Source organism: Bombina bombina, chromosome 2 (genome assembly GCF_027579735.1).
Source record: "Bombina bombina isolate aBomBom1 chromosome 2, aBomBom1.pri, whole genome shotgun sequence".
Taxonomy (NCBI): domain Eukaryota; kingdom Metazoa; phylum Chordata; class Amphibia; order Anura; family Bombinatoridae; genus Bombina; species Bombina bombina.
In genome coordinates, this window is record NC_069500.1 from 329,614,376 (window position 1) to 329,629,876 (window position 15,501).

The 15,501-nt window shown below is 42.5% G+C and overlaps 1 protein-coding gene across 1 annotated transcript in view; it reads left to right on the forward strand.

The window, feature by feature from the left end:
- Positions 1-15,501, forward strand: part of VSIG10 (V-set and immunoglobulin domain containing 10) — a 188,114-nt gene that overhangs the window by 162,900 nt on the left and 9,713 nt on the right. The window contains exon 9 of the mRNA XM_053701681.1: positions 15,393-15,428. Coding sequence (XP_053557656.1) covers positions 15,393-15,428 — 36 coding nt within the window. The remainder of the gene's footprint in view (positions 1-15,392; positions 15,429-15,501) is intronic.

A 15,501-nucleotide genomic window follows, 5' to 3' on the forward strand; every position in this document is an offset into this window, starting at 1 on the left:
TGCTTCAGACAGGGGATCTTGTGTTCCCTGAGGGTGTCGTTCGTTTTAGAACAATTCTGTTTCCCGGGTCTGGAGTTCTTGTCTTAGATCGTTCTTGGATGTCTGGAAACTTATGATCCGGTGGACTGGTTCGGGACGACCCAGTTTTTTTCAGGGACACTATGTTGCGACATAGGTGCTAGCTCATTGGGCTTGCAAGCAGGTAGGCCAGAGTTCTCACCCACCTTCGGTTACTGGTTATAAACTTTAAGGCCTGACTTGTCCTTTGGACGGAGTGTGCTCCTCTATGGGGAGTTTTTTTCTCTGTTGGGTCAACAGTGGTGTCTGGATGATTTTCATTCGGTCCGTGTTTTGATCATCCTATGGCTTTATGTCTTGTGGACATGTACGCTGTTCTTATCTGTGCCCTTCACTTTGGAGGGGATAGTTTATCTTCTTTATGAGTTGGGGTTTCCTCTCTCTGGAGGGTCTTTGTCCTGCCCTGTGTGTATGAAGTTGGTTCAGGTGGCTTATTTATGTAAGAGGCAGCATCTGCTGCTCTGTGGGCTCTGTTCCACCTGTTGGAAATTGATCTCTCTACGTAGAGACTGTCTAAGACAGTTGTGACAGGCCTTCCTACAGATCTATTGCACTTGTCTCTGTTCCAGGTCCTAGGGGGTTCTCCTTTGGACTGCCTTATTTTGGAGGAGCGGATTGGGTTGGCACCCGAGCTCTGTGTGGGTGGGTGAGTCCCCCCTTTTTCTTTTCATTCCCTGGGGGCTTGTGGTTGGGGTGTTTCTGTTCCCCTATCTATCAGACATGTCTGTCGCTTTTGCTGGTCTGGTGTTGGAGCAGGATCTGAGATCTGTTGCTTTGCTATTTCGTCCTCGGAGCATTCGAGGTACAGTAAGCCTTTTTGAGGTTTCTCCTTTCTCCACATTCAAGATTTGTGGGAAGGACTGGTAGCTCTTAGATAGCCTGCAACGTTATCCGCTGGTTAGTGGATACTGATCCTATCTTCAGCTGCTTTCTACTTGCCCTGCAAGTATTTAAGTTTCATAGTCATTTTTAGATGACTGCAGCGTGCAGTGTTTTTGCTTCAGGTGTTGTTTGTTAGACCTATCTGAGCTTGCTGCACGAGTTTTCGTTCTGAATATTTTAGTATTCTGATATACCTTTTTCCGACTTGGGGACTTTCGTCTTCAGTTGCTTTCTAGAGTGCGGTTGCACTGTGTTAGGGGAAGATACTCTCTCTGTTTCAGACTCCCGGCCTTGTGGTTTCTGTATTTCTGGGGTCTGGGCATTGCCTCCCCTTGTTTCTATGAGACTGGTTGGGTCTCTGATAGCCTGACGCGGTTTCTCTTGTTTTTGCTCTGTGTTTTTATTTAGGACTCGTTGTGCCCTTTTTAGGGTTTTTTTTCTGGAGTTCCTTATGCTAGCTGGAAGCTAGCTCAGCATACTAATGCACTGTGGCTACTCTGCACTGTAGCAAACCGAGGGTTGCAAGTTCGATCCCCGGCGAGGTCTACTCAGCTTTCCACCTTTCAAGGTTGATAAAACGAGCAGCGCCTTGAGTCCCTTAAGGGGGATTAGCCGCGCTTTACAAGTACAATCGTGTTTTCTCCGTGCCTTTTCATCTTTTTGGAAGAATACGGTAGTTTGTTCCCTTTCTTTAGTAAGGGGTGTGTTGTTTGGAGATCGACTGCTGGGGACGGTGTCTCTTGGAGTCTAGTTCCTGCGGTCTCAAGCAAGGCTGTAGACTATCTGCGGGTCAGTGTCCTTGGGCTTTTTCTTTTTTTTTTTTCTTTCTTTCAAAGTTGTTCTCGGCTTCGGACGAAGCAGGATTTTGTTAAGTAGTGGTTTTCAGGCCTGGTGCCCTCAGAATGGGCTGCCTCTTGTACCTTTCTGTTTTTGCATTCAGTGTCCTCTATAGCTTGGGTATTGTATTCCCAAAAGTAATGAATGCAGTTGTGGACTCTATCCATTTAGGAAGAAAAACTTAAATTATGCTTACCTGATAATTTTTTTTTTGTTCAGATGGAAAGAGTCCACAGCTCCCCGCACCTATTTTTTCTGTGGGGCGTATGTTATTTTTGTTCTAATGGCACCTTTTCACCCTGCTATTTCTTCTACTGTTCCTTGTTCCTCGGCAGAATAACTGGGGCTGAGGGAATATAAGCCTTTGGCTGGGGTGTCTTTGCCTCCTCCTGGTGGCCAGGTTCTGAATTTCCCAAAAGTAATGAATGCAGCTGTCGACTCTTTCCATCTGAAGAAAAGAAAATTATGAGGTAAGCATAATTTTAATAAGTTTTTGTTGCTCTTCCATTTTGTCTAGCTACAGCTCCAATAATATTTTACCAGTGCCCTTTTATCTGTAATCATAGCTCAAGGTATTGCAGTATTTCCTTACCTGGAAGGTAGGCTCAATATTTTCATTTAGCAGAAACTCACATCAAACAATTGCTGTTGTTTCTTCAAAGACATGGTTGAAGGATCAATTTACCAAAGAGTTCCTTTATTCCTCAGACAAAAATCACCTTTTTAGTTTCCAGATAGATTCAGTGTCTATCAAATTGATTTCAGCTTGTCTGAACCGTCAGTCTCTCTCATCCCCTTCAGTAGCTATGTGTATGGAAGTACTAGGTCTCATGATTGCTGCTTCGTACGCAATTCCATTTTTTCGATTCCATATAAGACCTCTTCAGCTTTGTATGCTGTTCCAATGGTGCAAGGATTATACTCCGTTTATCTCAACAGATATTCTTGGATCCTAACACACACCAGTCTATTATTCAGGGGACTTTTTTTGCTCGTCCTACCTGGTCTGTGATCATCACAGATGCAAGTCTTTCAGGTTGGCGAGCCATCTGGGGGTCTCTGACAGCACAAGGGGTTTGGAAACCTCAGGAGGCAAAGTTACCAATAAAAGTTTTGGAACTCTGTGCTCTATTTAGGGCCCTTTAGGCTTGGCCTCTATTGAAAAGGGAGCCTTGTCTCTGTTTTCAGACAGATAATATTACGGCAGTAGCTTATGTCGATCATCAAGGGGAAGCTCTAAGCTCCCTAACCATGATAGAAGTATCTCAAATCCTTTCTTGGGCAGAATCCAATTCCAGTCTCATCACTGTGATTCGCATCCCAGGGGTAGACAACTGGGAGGCAGATTACCTCAATTGTCAGTCCCTACACCCAGGAGACTGGTCTCTCCACCGAGATGTGTTCTGATTGGGAAACTCTGGGGCCTACCCAAAATAGATCTGATGGCTTCTCGTTTGAACAACATACTTCCCAGGCACCTTGCAAGGTACAGGAATTGTCGGGCAGAGGTGTGTTGGATGCTCTAGCAGTTCCCTGGTCTTACCAGCCTGCTTATATATTCCCCCTCTGGTCCTGCTTCGCAGAGTGATTTTCAAAGTGAAAATGGAACAGTCACTTTTAATCCTGATAGCCCCAGCGTGGCCTCACAGGGTTTGGTATGCAGATCTGGTCTGAATGTCCAGTTGTCCTCTGTGGCCTCTTCCTCTAAGGCCAGACCTTCTGTCTCTGAGCATTATGGCATGGAAATTGAATGCTTAGCTCTCAGTCATAGATCTTTCTTGAAACAGGCTTGTCTATCACAAAGTTTGGAAAACTTATATTTTGTGGTGTACTGCCCATAATTATTCTTGGCATTCTTTTAGAATCCCTAGGATTCTACAATTCCTACAGAATGCTTTTGATAAAGGTTTATCTGTCAGTTCTTTGAAAGGCCAAATCTCTGTCCCTTTTGTATTGTTTCATAGGAAAACTGCTAATCTTCCTGATTATTATTTTGCTCAGGCTTTTTTTCTGGATTAAACCTGTTATTTGGCCTATTTCTCCTTCTTGGAGTCTTAACCTAGTATTAAAAGTGCTACAGGCTCCTCCTTTTGAGCTTATGCATAAATTAGACATTAAACTTCTTTCTTGGAAAGTGTTGTTTGTTTTGGCTATCTCTTCTGCTAGAAGAGTTTCCGAATTGTCTGGTCTGTCTTGTGAGTCACATTTCTGATTTTTCATCAGGATAAAGCTGTTTTGCGGTCTACTTTTTCAATTTTTACCTTCAATTTTTACCTAACGTTGTTAACTCTCACAACATCCAAAAAAAATAGATACAGATATTCATGGCAAATAAGAGCCATAGGCCCAGCAAGTCTGCCCGATATTTCCTTAAAATATAAATTATCTAGTTCGTAGGATAGCCTTATGCTTGTCCCAGGCATTCTTAAAGTCCCCCACAGTGTTTGTCATTACTACTTCTTGTGGAATTTTATTCCATGAATCAATCACCTTTTCTGTAAAGAAGTGCTTCCTCAAATTACTCCTAAATATACTACCCTTCAGCTTGAGATCATTTCCCTTGTTCGTGAATTTTTCTTTTTATGTAAAATACTCACTGTCTCAGTTTTACTAAGCCCTTTCATATAGTTGAAAGTTGCTATCAAATCACATCTTTCCCTTCTCTCCTCTAAGCTATACATATTTAGGTCATTGAGCCTCTCCTGGTTTGTTTTATTTTTTAGACCATGTACCATTTTGGTAGCCCTCCTTTGCACAGATTCAAGTTTGTTTATATCATTCTGAAGATATGGCCTCCAGAACTGCACACAATACTCAAGATGAGGCCTAGCTAATGAGCTGTAAAGTGGCATAGGAACTTAACTATTTCTGCTGCAAATACCTCTACCAATATATCCAAGCTTTCTGTTTGGTCTTACTCGCTGCAGTACTACATTGTTTACTAAATTTTAAATCTGAAATAATAATCCTTAAATCCCGTTCCTCATTTGTAACAGTCAGTAAAGTGTCATTGAGTCTGTAATTAACATTTAGATTTTTCTTCCCTACATGCATCATTTTACACTTTGCTGTGTTAAACTTTAGAGCCCAGTCATTTGTCCAATCCTCCAATTGTTGTATATCACTTTTCATTTTGTCTACCCCCCCCTGGAACATTACTCTATTACAATTTTTTGTCTCATCAGCAATCAGACATACTTTCCCCTGTAGCCCTTTGCTGATTTCTCTGATAAATATGTTAAACAAAGCAGGCCCCAGAACTGACCTCTGAGGAACACTAGTTCTGCTGAATGTACTTTGTTTACTAAGACACTTGCGCCTAGATTTAGAGTTCTGCGTTAGCCGTCAAAAGCAGCGTTAAGGGATCCTAACGCTGCTTTTGGCCGCCCGCTGGTATTTAGAGTCAGCCAGGAAAGGGTCTAACGCTCACTTTCAAGCCGCGACTTTCCCATACCGCAGATCCCCTTACGCCAATTGCGTATCCTATCTTTTCAATGGGATCTTCCTAACGCTGGTATTTAGAGTCTTGGCTGAAGTGAGCGGTAGACCCTCTACCGACAAGACTCCTAACGCCCATGGAAAGGCTGTAGTTAAGAGCTTTATGAGCTAACGCCGGTATATAAAGCTCTTAACTACAGTGCTCTAAAGTACACTAACACCCATAAACTACCTATGTACCCCTAAACCGAGGTCCCCCCACATCGCCGCCACTATAATAAATATTTTTAACCCCTAATCTGCCGACCCCACATCGTTGCCACCTACATTATCCCTATGAACCCCTAATCTGCTGCTCTAACATCGCCGACACCTACATAATATTTATTAACCCCTAAACTGCCCCCCCCAACGTCGCCGCTACCTAACTTCAATTATTAACCCCTAATCTGCCGACCGGACCTTGCCGCTACTATAATAAATGTATTAACCCCTAAACCGCCGCACTCCCGCCTCGCAAACACTAGAATAAATAGTATTAACCCCTAATCTGCCCCCCCCCATGTCGCTGCCACCAAATTTAAAGTATTAACCCCTAATCTGCCGACCGGACCTCGCCGCTACTATAATAAATGTATTAATCCCTAAAGCTAACACCCCCCTAAATTAAATATAATTTTAATCTAACGAAATAAATGAACTCTTATTAACTAAAGTATTCCTATTTAAAACTAAATACTTTCCTGTAAAATAAACCCTAATATAGCTACAATATAACGAATAATTATATTGTAGCTATTTTAGAATTTATATTTATTTTACAGGCAACGTTGTATTTATTTTAACTAGGTACAATAGCTATTAAATAGTTATTAACTATTTAATAGCTACCTAGTTAAAATAATTACAAAATTACCTGTAAAATAAATCCTAACCTAAGTTGCAATTAAACCTAACACTACACTATCATTAAATTAATTAAATAAACTACCAATACCTACAATTAAATACAATTAAATAAACTAAACTAAATTACAAAAAAACAAACAATAAATTACAGAAAATAAAAAAATATTACAAGAATTTTAAACTAATTACACCTAATCTAAGCCCCCTAATAAAATAATAATAAAAAATAATAATAAAAGTCCCTACCCTATTCTACATTACAAAGTAATCAGCTCTTTTACCAGCCCTTAAAAGGGCTTTTTGCGGGGCATGCCCCAAAGTAATCAGCTCTTTTGCCTGTAAAAAAAAAATACAATCCCCCCCAACATTAAAACCCACCTACTCTAACCCACCCAAACCCCCCTTAAATAAACCTAACAGTACCCCCCTGAAGATCTCCCTACCTTGAGTCGTCTTCACCCAGCCGGGCCAAAGTCTTCATCCGATGGGGCAGAAGAGGACATCCAGACCGGCAGAAGTCTTCATCCTATCCGGGCAGAAGAGGACATCCGGACCGGCAGACATCTTCATCCAAGCGGCATCTTCTATCTTCATCCATCCGACGAGGAGCGGCTGCATCTTCAAGACCTCCGGTGCGGAACATCCTTCTTCACCGACGACTACCCGACGAATGAAGGTTCCTTTAAGTGACGTCATCCAAGATGGCGTCCCTCGAATTCCGATTGGCTGATAGGATTCTATCAGCCAATCGGAATTAAGGTAGGAAAAATCTGATTGGCTGATCCAATCAGCAAATCGGATTGAGCTTGCATTCTATTGGCTGATTGGAACAGCCAATCAGATTTTTCCTACCTTAATTCCGATTGGCTGATAGAATCCTATTATATTATATTTAACTTAGGGGCTTGTTAGGGTTAGACTTAGCTTTAGGGGTTAATACATTTATTATAGTAGCGGCGAGGTCCGGTCGGCAGATTAGGGGTTAATACTTGAAGTTAGGTGGCGGTGAAGTTGGGGGGGGGCAGATTAGGGGTTAATAAATAGATAAATTAGTGTTACGCTTGTTTCCATTTTTTTGTACCATCCTTTAATGTAGACATTCTATCTTCACAATCTTTTGTGGAAACAGAAGTAATTACTGAGACAGTCTGCAATTTGCTTATCTTCTTCTATTATTCTACCATTAACTGTTTTCAATTTTACTATTCCACCATTATTTTTTTCCCTTTCACTTTTATATATAAAGAATGTTTTGTCCCCATGTTTTACTGACTGTGCTATCATCTCTTCCGGATGAGCTTTAACCTTCCTAATTAACTGCTTAGTCTTTTTTTGTTTGAGTCTCCATATTTGCATATCATCATCTGACTGCGTGTGTCTGTAATTTTTTATAAGTTATCTTTTTTTAGACAGACTTCTAGTCTGTTTTTTCTGGTCCTAAGAAAGGCCAGAAGGCTTCTGCTATTTATGTAGCCTCTTGATTAAAACTTTTAATTTACAAAGCATATTTGGAGGCCACTTGGTCTTCTCTGCATTCCTTTTACTAAATTTTGCCATTTTGATGTTTTTGCCTCGTCAGCAGCTTTTGGTAGAACGGTTCTTCAGGCAGTTGTCTCAGTTTAAAAATTGTGCCTATATTTCTCCAACATAGGTGTGTCCGGTCCACGGCGTCATCCTTACTTGTGGGATATTCTCTTCCCCAACAGGAAATGGCAAAGAGCCCAGCAAAGCTGGTCACATGATCCCTCCTAGGCTCCGCCTACCCCAGTCATTCTCTTTGCCGTTGTACAGGCAACATCTCCACGGAGATGGCTTAGAGTTTTTTAGTGTTTAACTGTAGTTTTTATTATTCAATCAAGAGTTTGTTATTTTAAAATAGTGCTGGTATGTACTATTTACTCAGAAACAGAAAAGAGATGAAGATTTCTGTTTGTATGAGGAAAATGATTTTAGCAACCGTCACTAAAATCCATGGCTGTTCCACACAGGACTGTTGAGAGCAATTAACTTCAGTTGGGGGAACAGTGAGCAGTCTCTTGCTGCTTGAGGTATGACACATTCTAACAAGACGATGTAATGCTGGAAGCTGTCATTTTCCCTATGGGATCCGGTAAGCCATGTTTATTACGATCGTAAATAAGGGCTTCACAAGGGCTTATTAAGACTGTAGACTTTTTCTGGGCTAAATCGATTCATTATTAACACATATTTAGCCTTGAGGAATCATTTTATTTGGGTATTTTGATATAATAATATCGGCAGGCACTGTTTTAGACACCTTATTCTTTAGGGGCTTTCCCAAAGCATAGGCAGAGCCTCATTTTCGCGCCGGTGTTGCGCACTTGTTTTTGAGAGGCATGGCATGCAGTCGCATGTGAGAGGAGCTCTGATACTTAGAAAAGACTTTCTGAAGGCGTCATTTGGTATCGTATTCCCCTTTGGGCTTGGTTGGGTCTCAGCAAAGCAGATACCAGGGACTGTAAAGGGGTTAAAGTTCAAAACGGCTCCGGTTCCGTTATTTTAAGGGTTAAAGCTTCCAAATTTGGTGTGCAATACTTTTAAGGCTTTAAGACACTGTGGTGAAAATTTGGTGAATTTTGAACAATTCCTTCATGTTTTTTCGCAATTGCAGTAATAAAGTGTGTTCAGTTTAAAATTTAAAGTGACAGTAACGGTTTTATTTTAAAACGTTTTTTGTACTTTGTTATCAAGTTTATGCCTGTTTAACATGTCTGAACTACCAGATAGACTGTGTTCTGAATGTGGGGAAGCCAGAATTCCTATTCATTTAAATAAATGTGATTTATGTGACAATGACAATGATGCCCAAGATGATTCCTCAAGTGAGGGGAGTAAGCATGGTACTGCATCATTCCCTCCTTCGTCTACACGAGTCTTGCCCACTCAGGAGGCCCCTAGTACATCTAGCGCGCCAATACTCCTTACTATGCAACAATTAACGGCTGTAATGGATAATTCTGTCAAAAACATTTTAGCCAAAATGAACACTTATCAGCGTAAGCGCGACTGCTCTGTTTTAGATACTGAAGAGCATGACGACGCTGATAATAATGTTTCTGAAGGGCCCCTAACCCAGTCTGATGGGGCCAGGGAGGTTTTGTCTGAGGGAGAAATTACTGATTCAGGGAACATTTCTCAACAAGCTGAACCTGATGTGATTACATTTAAATTTAAGTTGGAACATCTCCGCATTCTGCTTAAGGAGGTATTATCCACTCTGGATGATTGTGACAAGTTGGTCATCCCAGAGAAACTATGTAAAATGGACAAGTTCCTAGAGGTGCCGGGGCTCCCAGAAGCTTTTCCTATACCCAAGCGGGTGGCGGACATTGTTAATAAAGAATGGGAAAGGCCCGGTATTCCTTTCGTCCCTCCCCCCATATTTAAAAAATTGTTTCCTATGGTCGACCCCAGAAAGGACTTATGGCAGACAGTCCCCAAGGTCGAGGGAGCGGTTTCCACTTTAAACAAACGCACCACTATACCCATAGAGGATAGTTGTGCTTTCAAAGATCCTATGGATAAAAAATTAGAAGGTTTGCTTAAAAAGATGTTTGTTCAGCAGGGTTACCTTCTACAACCAATTTCATGCGTTGTCCCTGTCGCTACAGCCGCATGTTTCTGGTTCGATGAGCTGATAAAGGCGGTCGATAGTGATTCTCCTCCTTATGAGGAGATTATGGACAGAATCAATGCTCTCAAATTGGCTAATTCTTTTACCCTAGACGCCACTTTGCAATTGGCTAGGTTAGCGGCTAAGAATTCTGGGTTTGCTATTGTGGCGCGCAGAGCGCTTTGGTTGAAATCTTGGTCGGCTGATGCGTCTTCCAAGAACAAGCTACTTAACATTCCTTTCAAGGGGAAAACGCTGTTTGGCCCTGACTTGAAAGAGATTATCTCTGATATCACTGGGGGTAAGGGCCACGCCCTTCCTCAGGATCGGCCTTTCAAGGCAAAAAATAAACCTAATTTTCGTCCCTTTCGTAGAAACGGACCAGCCCAAAGTGCTACGTCCTCTAAGCAAGAGGGTAATACTTCTCAAGCCAAGCCAGCTTGGAGACCAATGCAAGGCTGGAACAAGGGAAAGCAGGCCAAGAAACCTGCCACTGCTACCAAGACAGCATGAAATGTTGGCCCCCGATCCGGGACCGGATCTGGTGGGGGGCAGACTCTCTCTCTTCGCTCAGGCTTGGGCAAGAGATGTTCTGGATCCTTGGGCGCTAGAAATAGTCTCCCAAGGTTATCTTCTGGAATTCAAGGGGCTTCCCCCAAGGGGGAGGTTCCACAGGTCTCAGTTGTCTTCAGACCACATAAAAAGACAGGCATTCTTACATTGTGTAGAAGACCTGTTAAAAATGGGAGTGATTCATCCTGTTCCATTAAGAGAACAAGGGATGGGGTTCTACTCCAATCTGTTCATAGTTCCCAAAAAAGAGGGAACGTTCAGACCAATCTTAGATCTCAAGATCTTAAACAAGTTTCTCAAGGTTCCATCGTTCAAGATGGAAACCATTCGAACTATTCTTCCTTCCATCCAGGAAGGTCAATTCATGACCACGGTGGATTTAAAGGATGCGTATCTACATATTCCTATCCACAAGGAACATCATCGGTTCCTAAGGTTCGCATTCCTGGACAAGCATTACCAGTTCGTGGCGCTTCCTTTCGGATTAGCCACTGCTCCAAGGATTTTCACAAAGGTACTAGGGTCCCTTCTAGCTGTGCTAAGACCAAGGGGCATTGCTGTAGTACCTTACTTGGACGACATTCTGATTCAAGCGTCGTCCCTTCCTCAAGCAAAGGCTCACACGGACATAGTCCTGGCCTTTCTCAGATCTCACGGATGGAAAGTGAACGTGGAAAAGAGTTCTCTATCTCCGTCAACAAGGGTTCCCTTCTTGGGAACAATAATAGACTCCTTAGAAATGAGGATATTTCTGACAGAGGCCAGAAAAACAAAGCTTCTAGACTCTTGTCGGATACTTCATTCCGTTCCTCTTCCTTCCATAGCTCAGTGCATGGAAGTGATCGGGTTGATGGTAGCGGCAATGGACATAGTTCCTTTTGCGCGCATTCATCTAAGACCATTACAACTGTGCATGCTCAGTCAGTGGAATGGGGATTATACAGACTTGTCTCCGAAGATACAAGTAAATCAGAGGACCAGAGACTCACTCCGTTGGTGGCTGTCCCTGGACAACCTGTCACAAGGGATGACCTTCCGCAGACCAGAGTGGGTCATTGTCACGACCGACGCCAGTCTGATGGGCTGGGGCGCGGTCTGGGGATCCCTGAAAGCTCAGGGTCTTTGGTCTCGGGAAGAATCTCTTCTACCGATAAATATTCTGGAACTGAGAGCGATATTCAATGCTCTCAAGGCTTGGCCTCAGCTAGCGAGGGCCAAGTTCATACGGTTTCAATCAGACAACATGACAACTGTTGCGTACATCAACCATCAGGGGGGAACAAGGAGTTCCCTAGCGATGGAAGAAGTGACCAAAATCATTCTATGGGCGGAGTCTCACTCCTGCCACCTGTCCGCTATCCACATCCCAGGAGTGGAAAATTGGGAAGCGGATTTTCTGAGTCGTCAGACATTGCATCCGGGGGAGTGGGAACTCCATCCGGAAATCTTTGCCCAAGTCACTCAGCTGTGGGGCATTCCAGACATGGATCTGATGGCCTCTCGTCAGAACTTCAAAGTTCCTTGCTACGGGTCCAGATCCAGGGATCCCAAGGCGGCTCTAGTGGATGCACTAGTAGCACCTTGGACCTTCAAACTAGCTTATGTGTTCCCGCCGTTTCCTCTCATCCCCAGGCTGGTAGCCAGGATCAATCAGGAGAGGGCGTCGGTGATCTTGATAGCTCCTGCGTGGCCACGCAGGACTTGGTATGCAGATCTGGTGAATATGTCATCGGCTCCACCTTGGAAGCTACCTTTGAGACGAGACCTTCTTGTTCAGGGTCCGTTCGAACATCCGAACCTGGTTTCACTCCAGCTGACTGCTTGGAGATTGAACGCTTGATCTTATCGAAGCGAGGGTTCTCAGATTCTGTTATCGATACTCTTGTTCAGGCCAGAAAGCCTGTAACTAGAAAGATTTACCACAAAATTTGGAAAAAATATATCTGTTGGTGTGAATCTAAAGGATTCCCTTGGGACAAGGTTAAGATTCCTAAGATTCTATCCTTCCTTCAAGAAGGATTGGAAAAAGGATTATCTGCAAGTTCCCTGAAGGGACAGATTTCTGCCTTGTCTGTGTTACTTCACAAAAAACTGGCAGCTGTGCCAGATGTTCAAGCCTTTGTTCAGGCTCTGGTTAGAATTAAGCCTGTTTTCAAACCTTTGACTCCTCCTTGGAGTCTCAATTTAGTTCTTTCAGTTCTTCAGGGGGTTCCGTTTGAACCCTTACATTCCGTTGATATTAAGTTATTATCTTGGAAAGTTTTGTTTTTAGTTGCAATTTCTTCTGCTAGAAGAGTTTCAGAATTATCTGCTCTGCAGTGTTCTCCTCCTTATCTGGTGTTCCATGCAGATAAGGTGGTTTTACGTACTAAACCTGGTTTTCTTCCAAAAGTTGTTTCTAACAAAAACATTAACCAGGAGATTATCGTACCTTCTCTGTGTCCGAAACCAGTTTCAAAGAAGGAACGTTTGTTGCACAATTTGGATGTTGTTCGCGCTCTAAAATTCTATTTAGATGCTACAAAGGATTTTAGACAAACATCTTCCTTGTTTGTTGTTTATTCCGGTAAAAGGAGAGGTCAAAAAGCAACTTCTACCTCTCTCTCTTTTTGGATTAAAAGCATCATCAGATTGGCTTACGAGACTGCCGGACGGCAGCCTCCCGAAAGAATCACAGCTCATTCCACTAGGGCTGTGGCTTCCACATGGGCCTTCAAGAACGAGGCTTCTGTTGATCAGATATGTAGGGCAGCGACTTGGTCTTCACTGCACACTTTTACCAAATTTTACAAGTTTGATACTTTTGCTTCTTCTGAGGCTATTTTTGGGAGAAAGGTTTTGCAAACCGTGGTGCCTTCCATTTAGGTGACCTGATTTGCTCCCTCCCTTCATCCGTGTCCTAAAGCTTTGGTATTGGTTCCCACAAGTAAGGATGACGCCGTGGACCGGACACACCTATGTTGGAGAAAACAGAATTTATGTTTACCTGATAAATTACTTTCTCCAACGGTGTGTCCGGTCCACGGCCCGCCCTGGTTTTTTTAATCAGGTCTGATAATTTATTTTCTTTAACTACAGTCACCACGGTACCATATGGTTTCTCCTATGCAAATATTCCTCCTTAACGTCGGTCGAATGACTGGGGTAGGCGGAGCCTAGGAGGGATCATGTGACCAGCTTTGCTGGGCTCTTTGCCATTTCCTGTTGGGGAAGAGAATATCCCACAAGTAAGGATGACGCCGTGGACCGGACACACCGTTGGAGAAAGTAATTTATCAGGTAAACATAAATTCTGTTTTTGAGCTTTTGTCTTAAAATACATTGTTTTGAGTTTAACTTATCTGCAAAAAAAGCTGTTTTTATTTTATCCCTCCCTTTCTTGTTACTCTTGGACATTCACATCTTGGGTATTATATCCCACACGTATCAGCTCATGGACTCTCGTCACAGATATGAAAGAAAACAGACTTTATGTAAGAACTTACCTGATTTTTCATGGTGGCGGACACCACGAGGCCCCACCCATTTGGGGTTACTTTTTTGTTTAAAGCACATCTTTTTTTCATGCTCCTCATTGTTGGATTTTACTCCTTTTAAACGGAGGTATGTATGAGGTGGGGGGTTTATAGGATTTTGAGGTTTGAGAAACTTTGCCTTCTCCTGGTAGGAATGTATATCCCATACGTAACGGCTCGTGGACGTTCGCCACAATGAAAGAAATTAATTTATTAGGTAAGTTCTTACATAAATTATATTTTTGTTTTACCTTTGGGTCAATTGGAGATTGACACAAACGTATCACAAGCTATATACCGTGGTTACTTTTGCAATTTTTCTCTGTCTAGTTTTTTAGGTTTCTCTGGGTGAAGACTATTAATCTGAGCTCTGCTCACGTCTTCTTTCTATGCAATCTGACTCCTGGATGAATTTTCTTCAGCTATGATGCATTACACGTTTTGGTTTAGCTTGTTTTTTTCCCCCCACTGGGGCACTCTGGGAATGTGTACAGCTCCATGCCACTCACACTAGCAATTATCTTACTCTGTAGCGCATCACTGAAGCTTCTAGACTCAAGGTGTGTTCCTCCCTCACAGTGACAGTGCAGTAGATCATTTCAGCTTTACTTATTGCAGTAACTCACCTCCTTTCCCTCTTTCATACTTTAGAAAAAAGTTATATAGCAGAGACGTCAATACAAAAAAAAATGCACATTATACTTTCTGTAGCATTATGTACATGTCTGCAGAAAGAAAGTTGTGCCGGTGTCCTGGCAGATCAGCCAACTCCTCAGTTTAGCCAATTCAATCACTTCCGGTGACGTGAATCAACTGTCTCACTGCAAATTTCCTCAGTGTGCATGCGCTTCATCGAGTCACTGCATCAAACATATATATATATATATATATATATATATACACAATACACTGTAATTACCCCATCTCCACTATATATTTATATCTTTGTGCCTCCGCCTGGGGGGGTTCATGGGGGAGAAGCCCCACTTATAAACCTCATTCTCCAAGATTCACTTGGGGTGGATGCAAGAGGATTGGCTGGGTGCCCTCCTTGAACCCCCCAGAGGCAAAAAAAATAAATAGTGTAGATGGGGGAATTACAGTGCATCGTGTGTGTGTGTGTGTGTGTATGTATATATATATATATATATATATATGTGTATATATATATATATATATATATATATATATATAGTGTATGTGTGGTTTGCAAGCAGTTCCGTTGTAGAGATTAGCTGCTGTGGTGGAGCGCATACGCAGCCAATTTTTGATCAGACTTGGCTGATCTGACTGATTTGCACCGATTAGAATGTGGTGATACACAATGGAGCGCATGTGTAGTGAAGGAATTTGCGGTCACATGGCTGATTCCACATCACCGGAAGTGACAGAATTGGCTAATCTGAGGAATTTGCTAATCTGTCAGAACACCGGTTAAAATCAAATTCATATCTGCACTTCTCAATGTAAATATTTACTGCGACTCCTCTCTCTCTCTTCATTATCCTCCCCCTTCCTTTACTCAGGTGCGGTGCAGAGTGACAGCACAAAGGGGAGAAAAGGTGAGCTACATACACTGTGTGATTCAGCATGTATGATGGCAGCTGGTAAACTTTTGTTTTCTCCCTTGCCCCC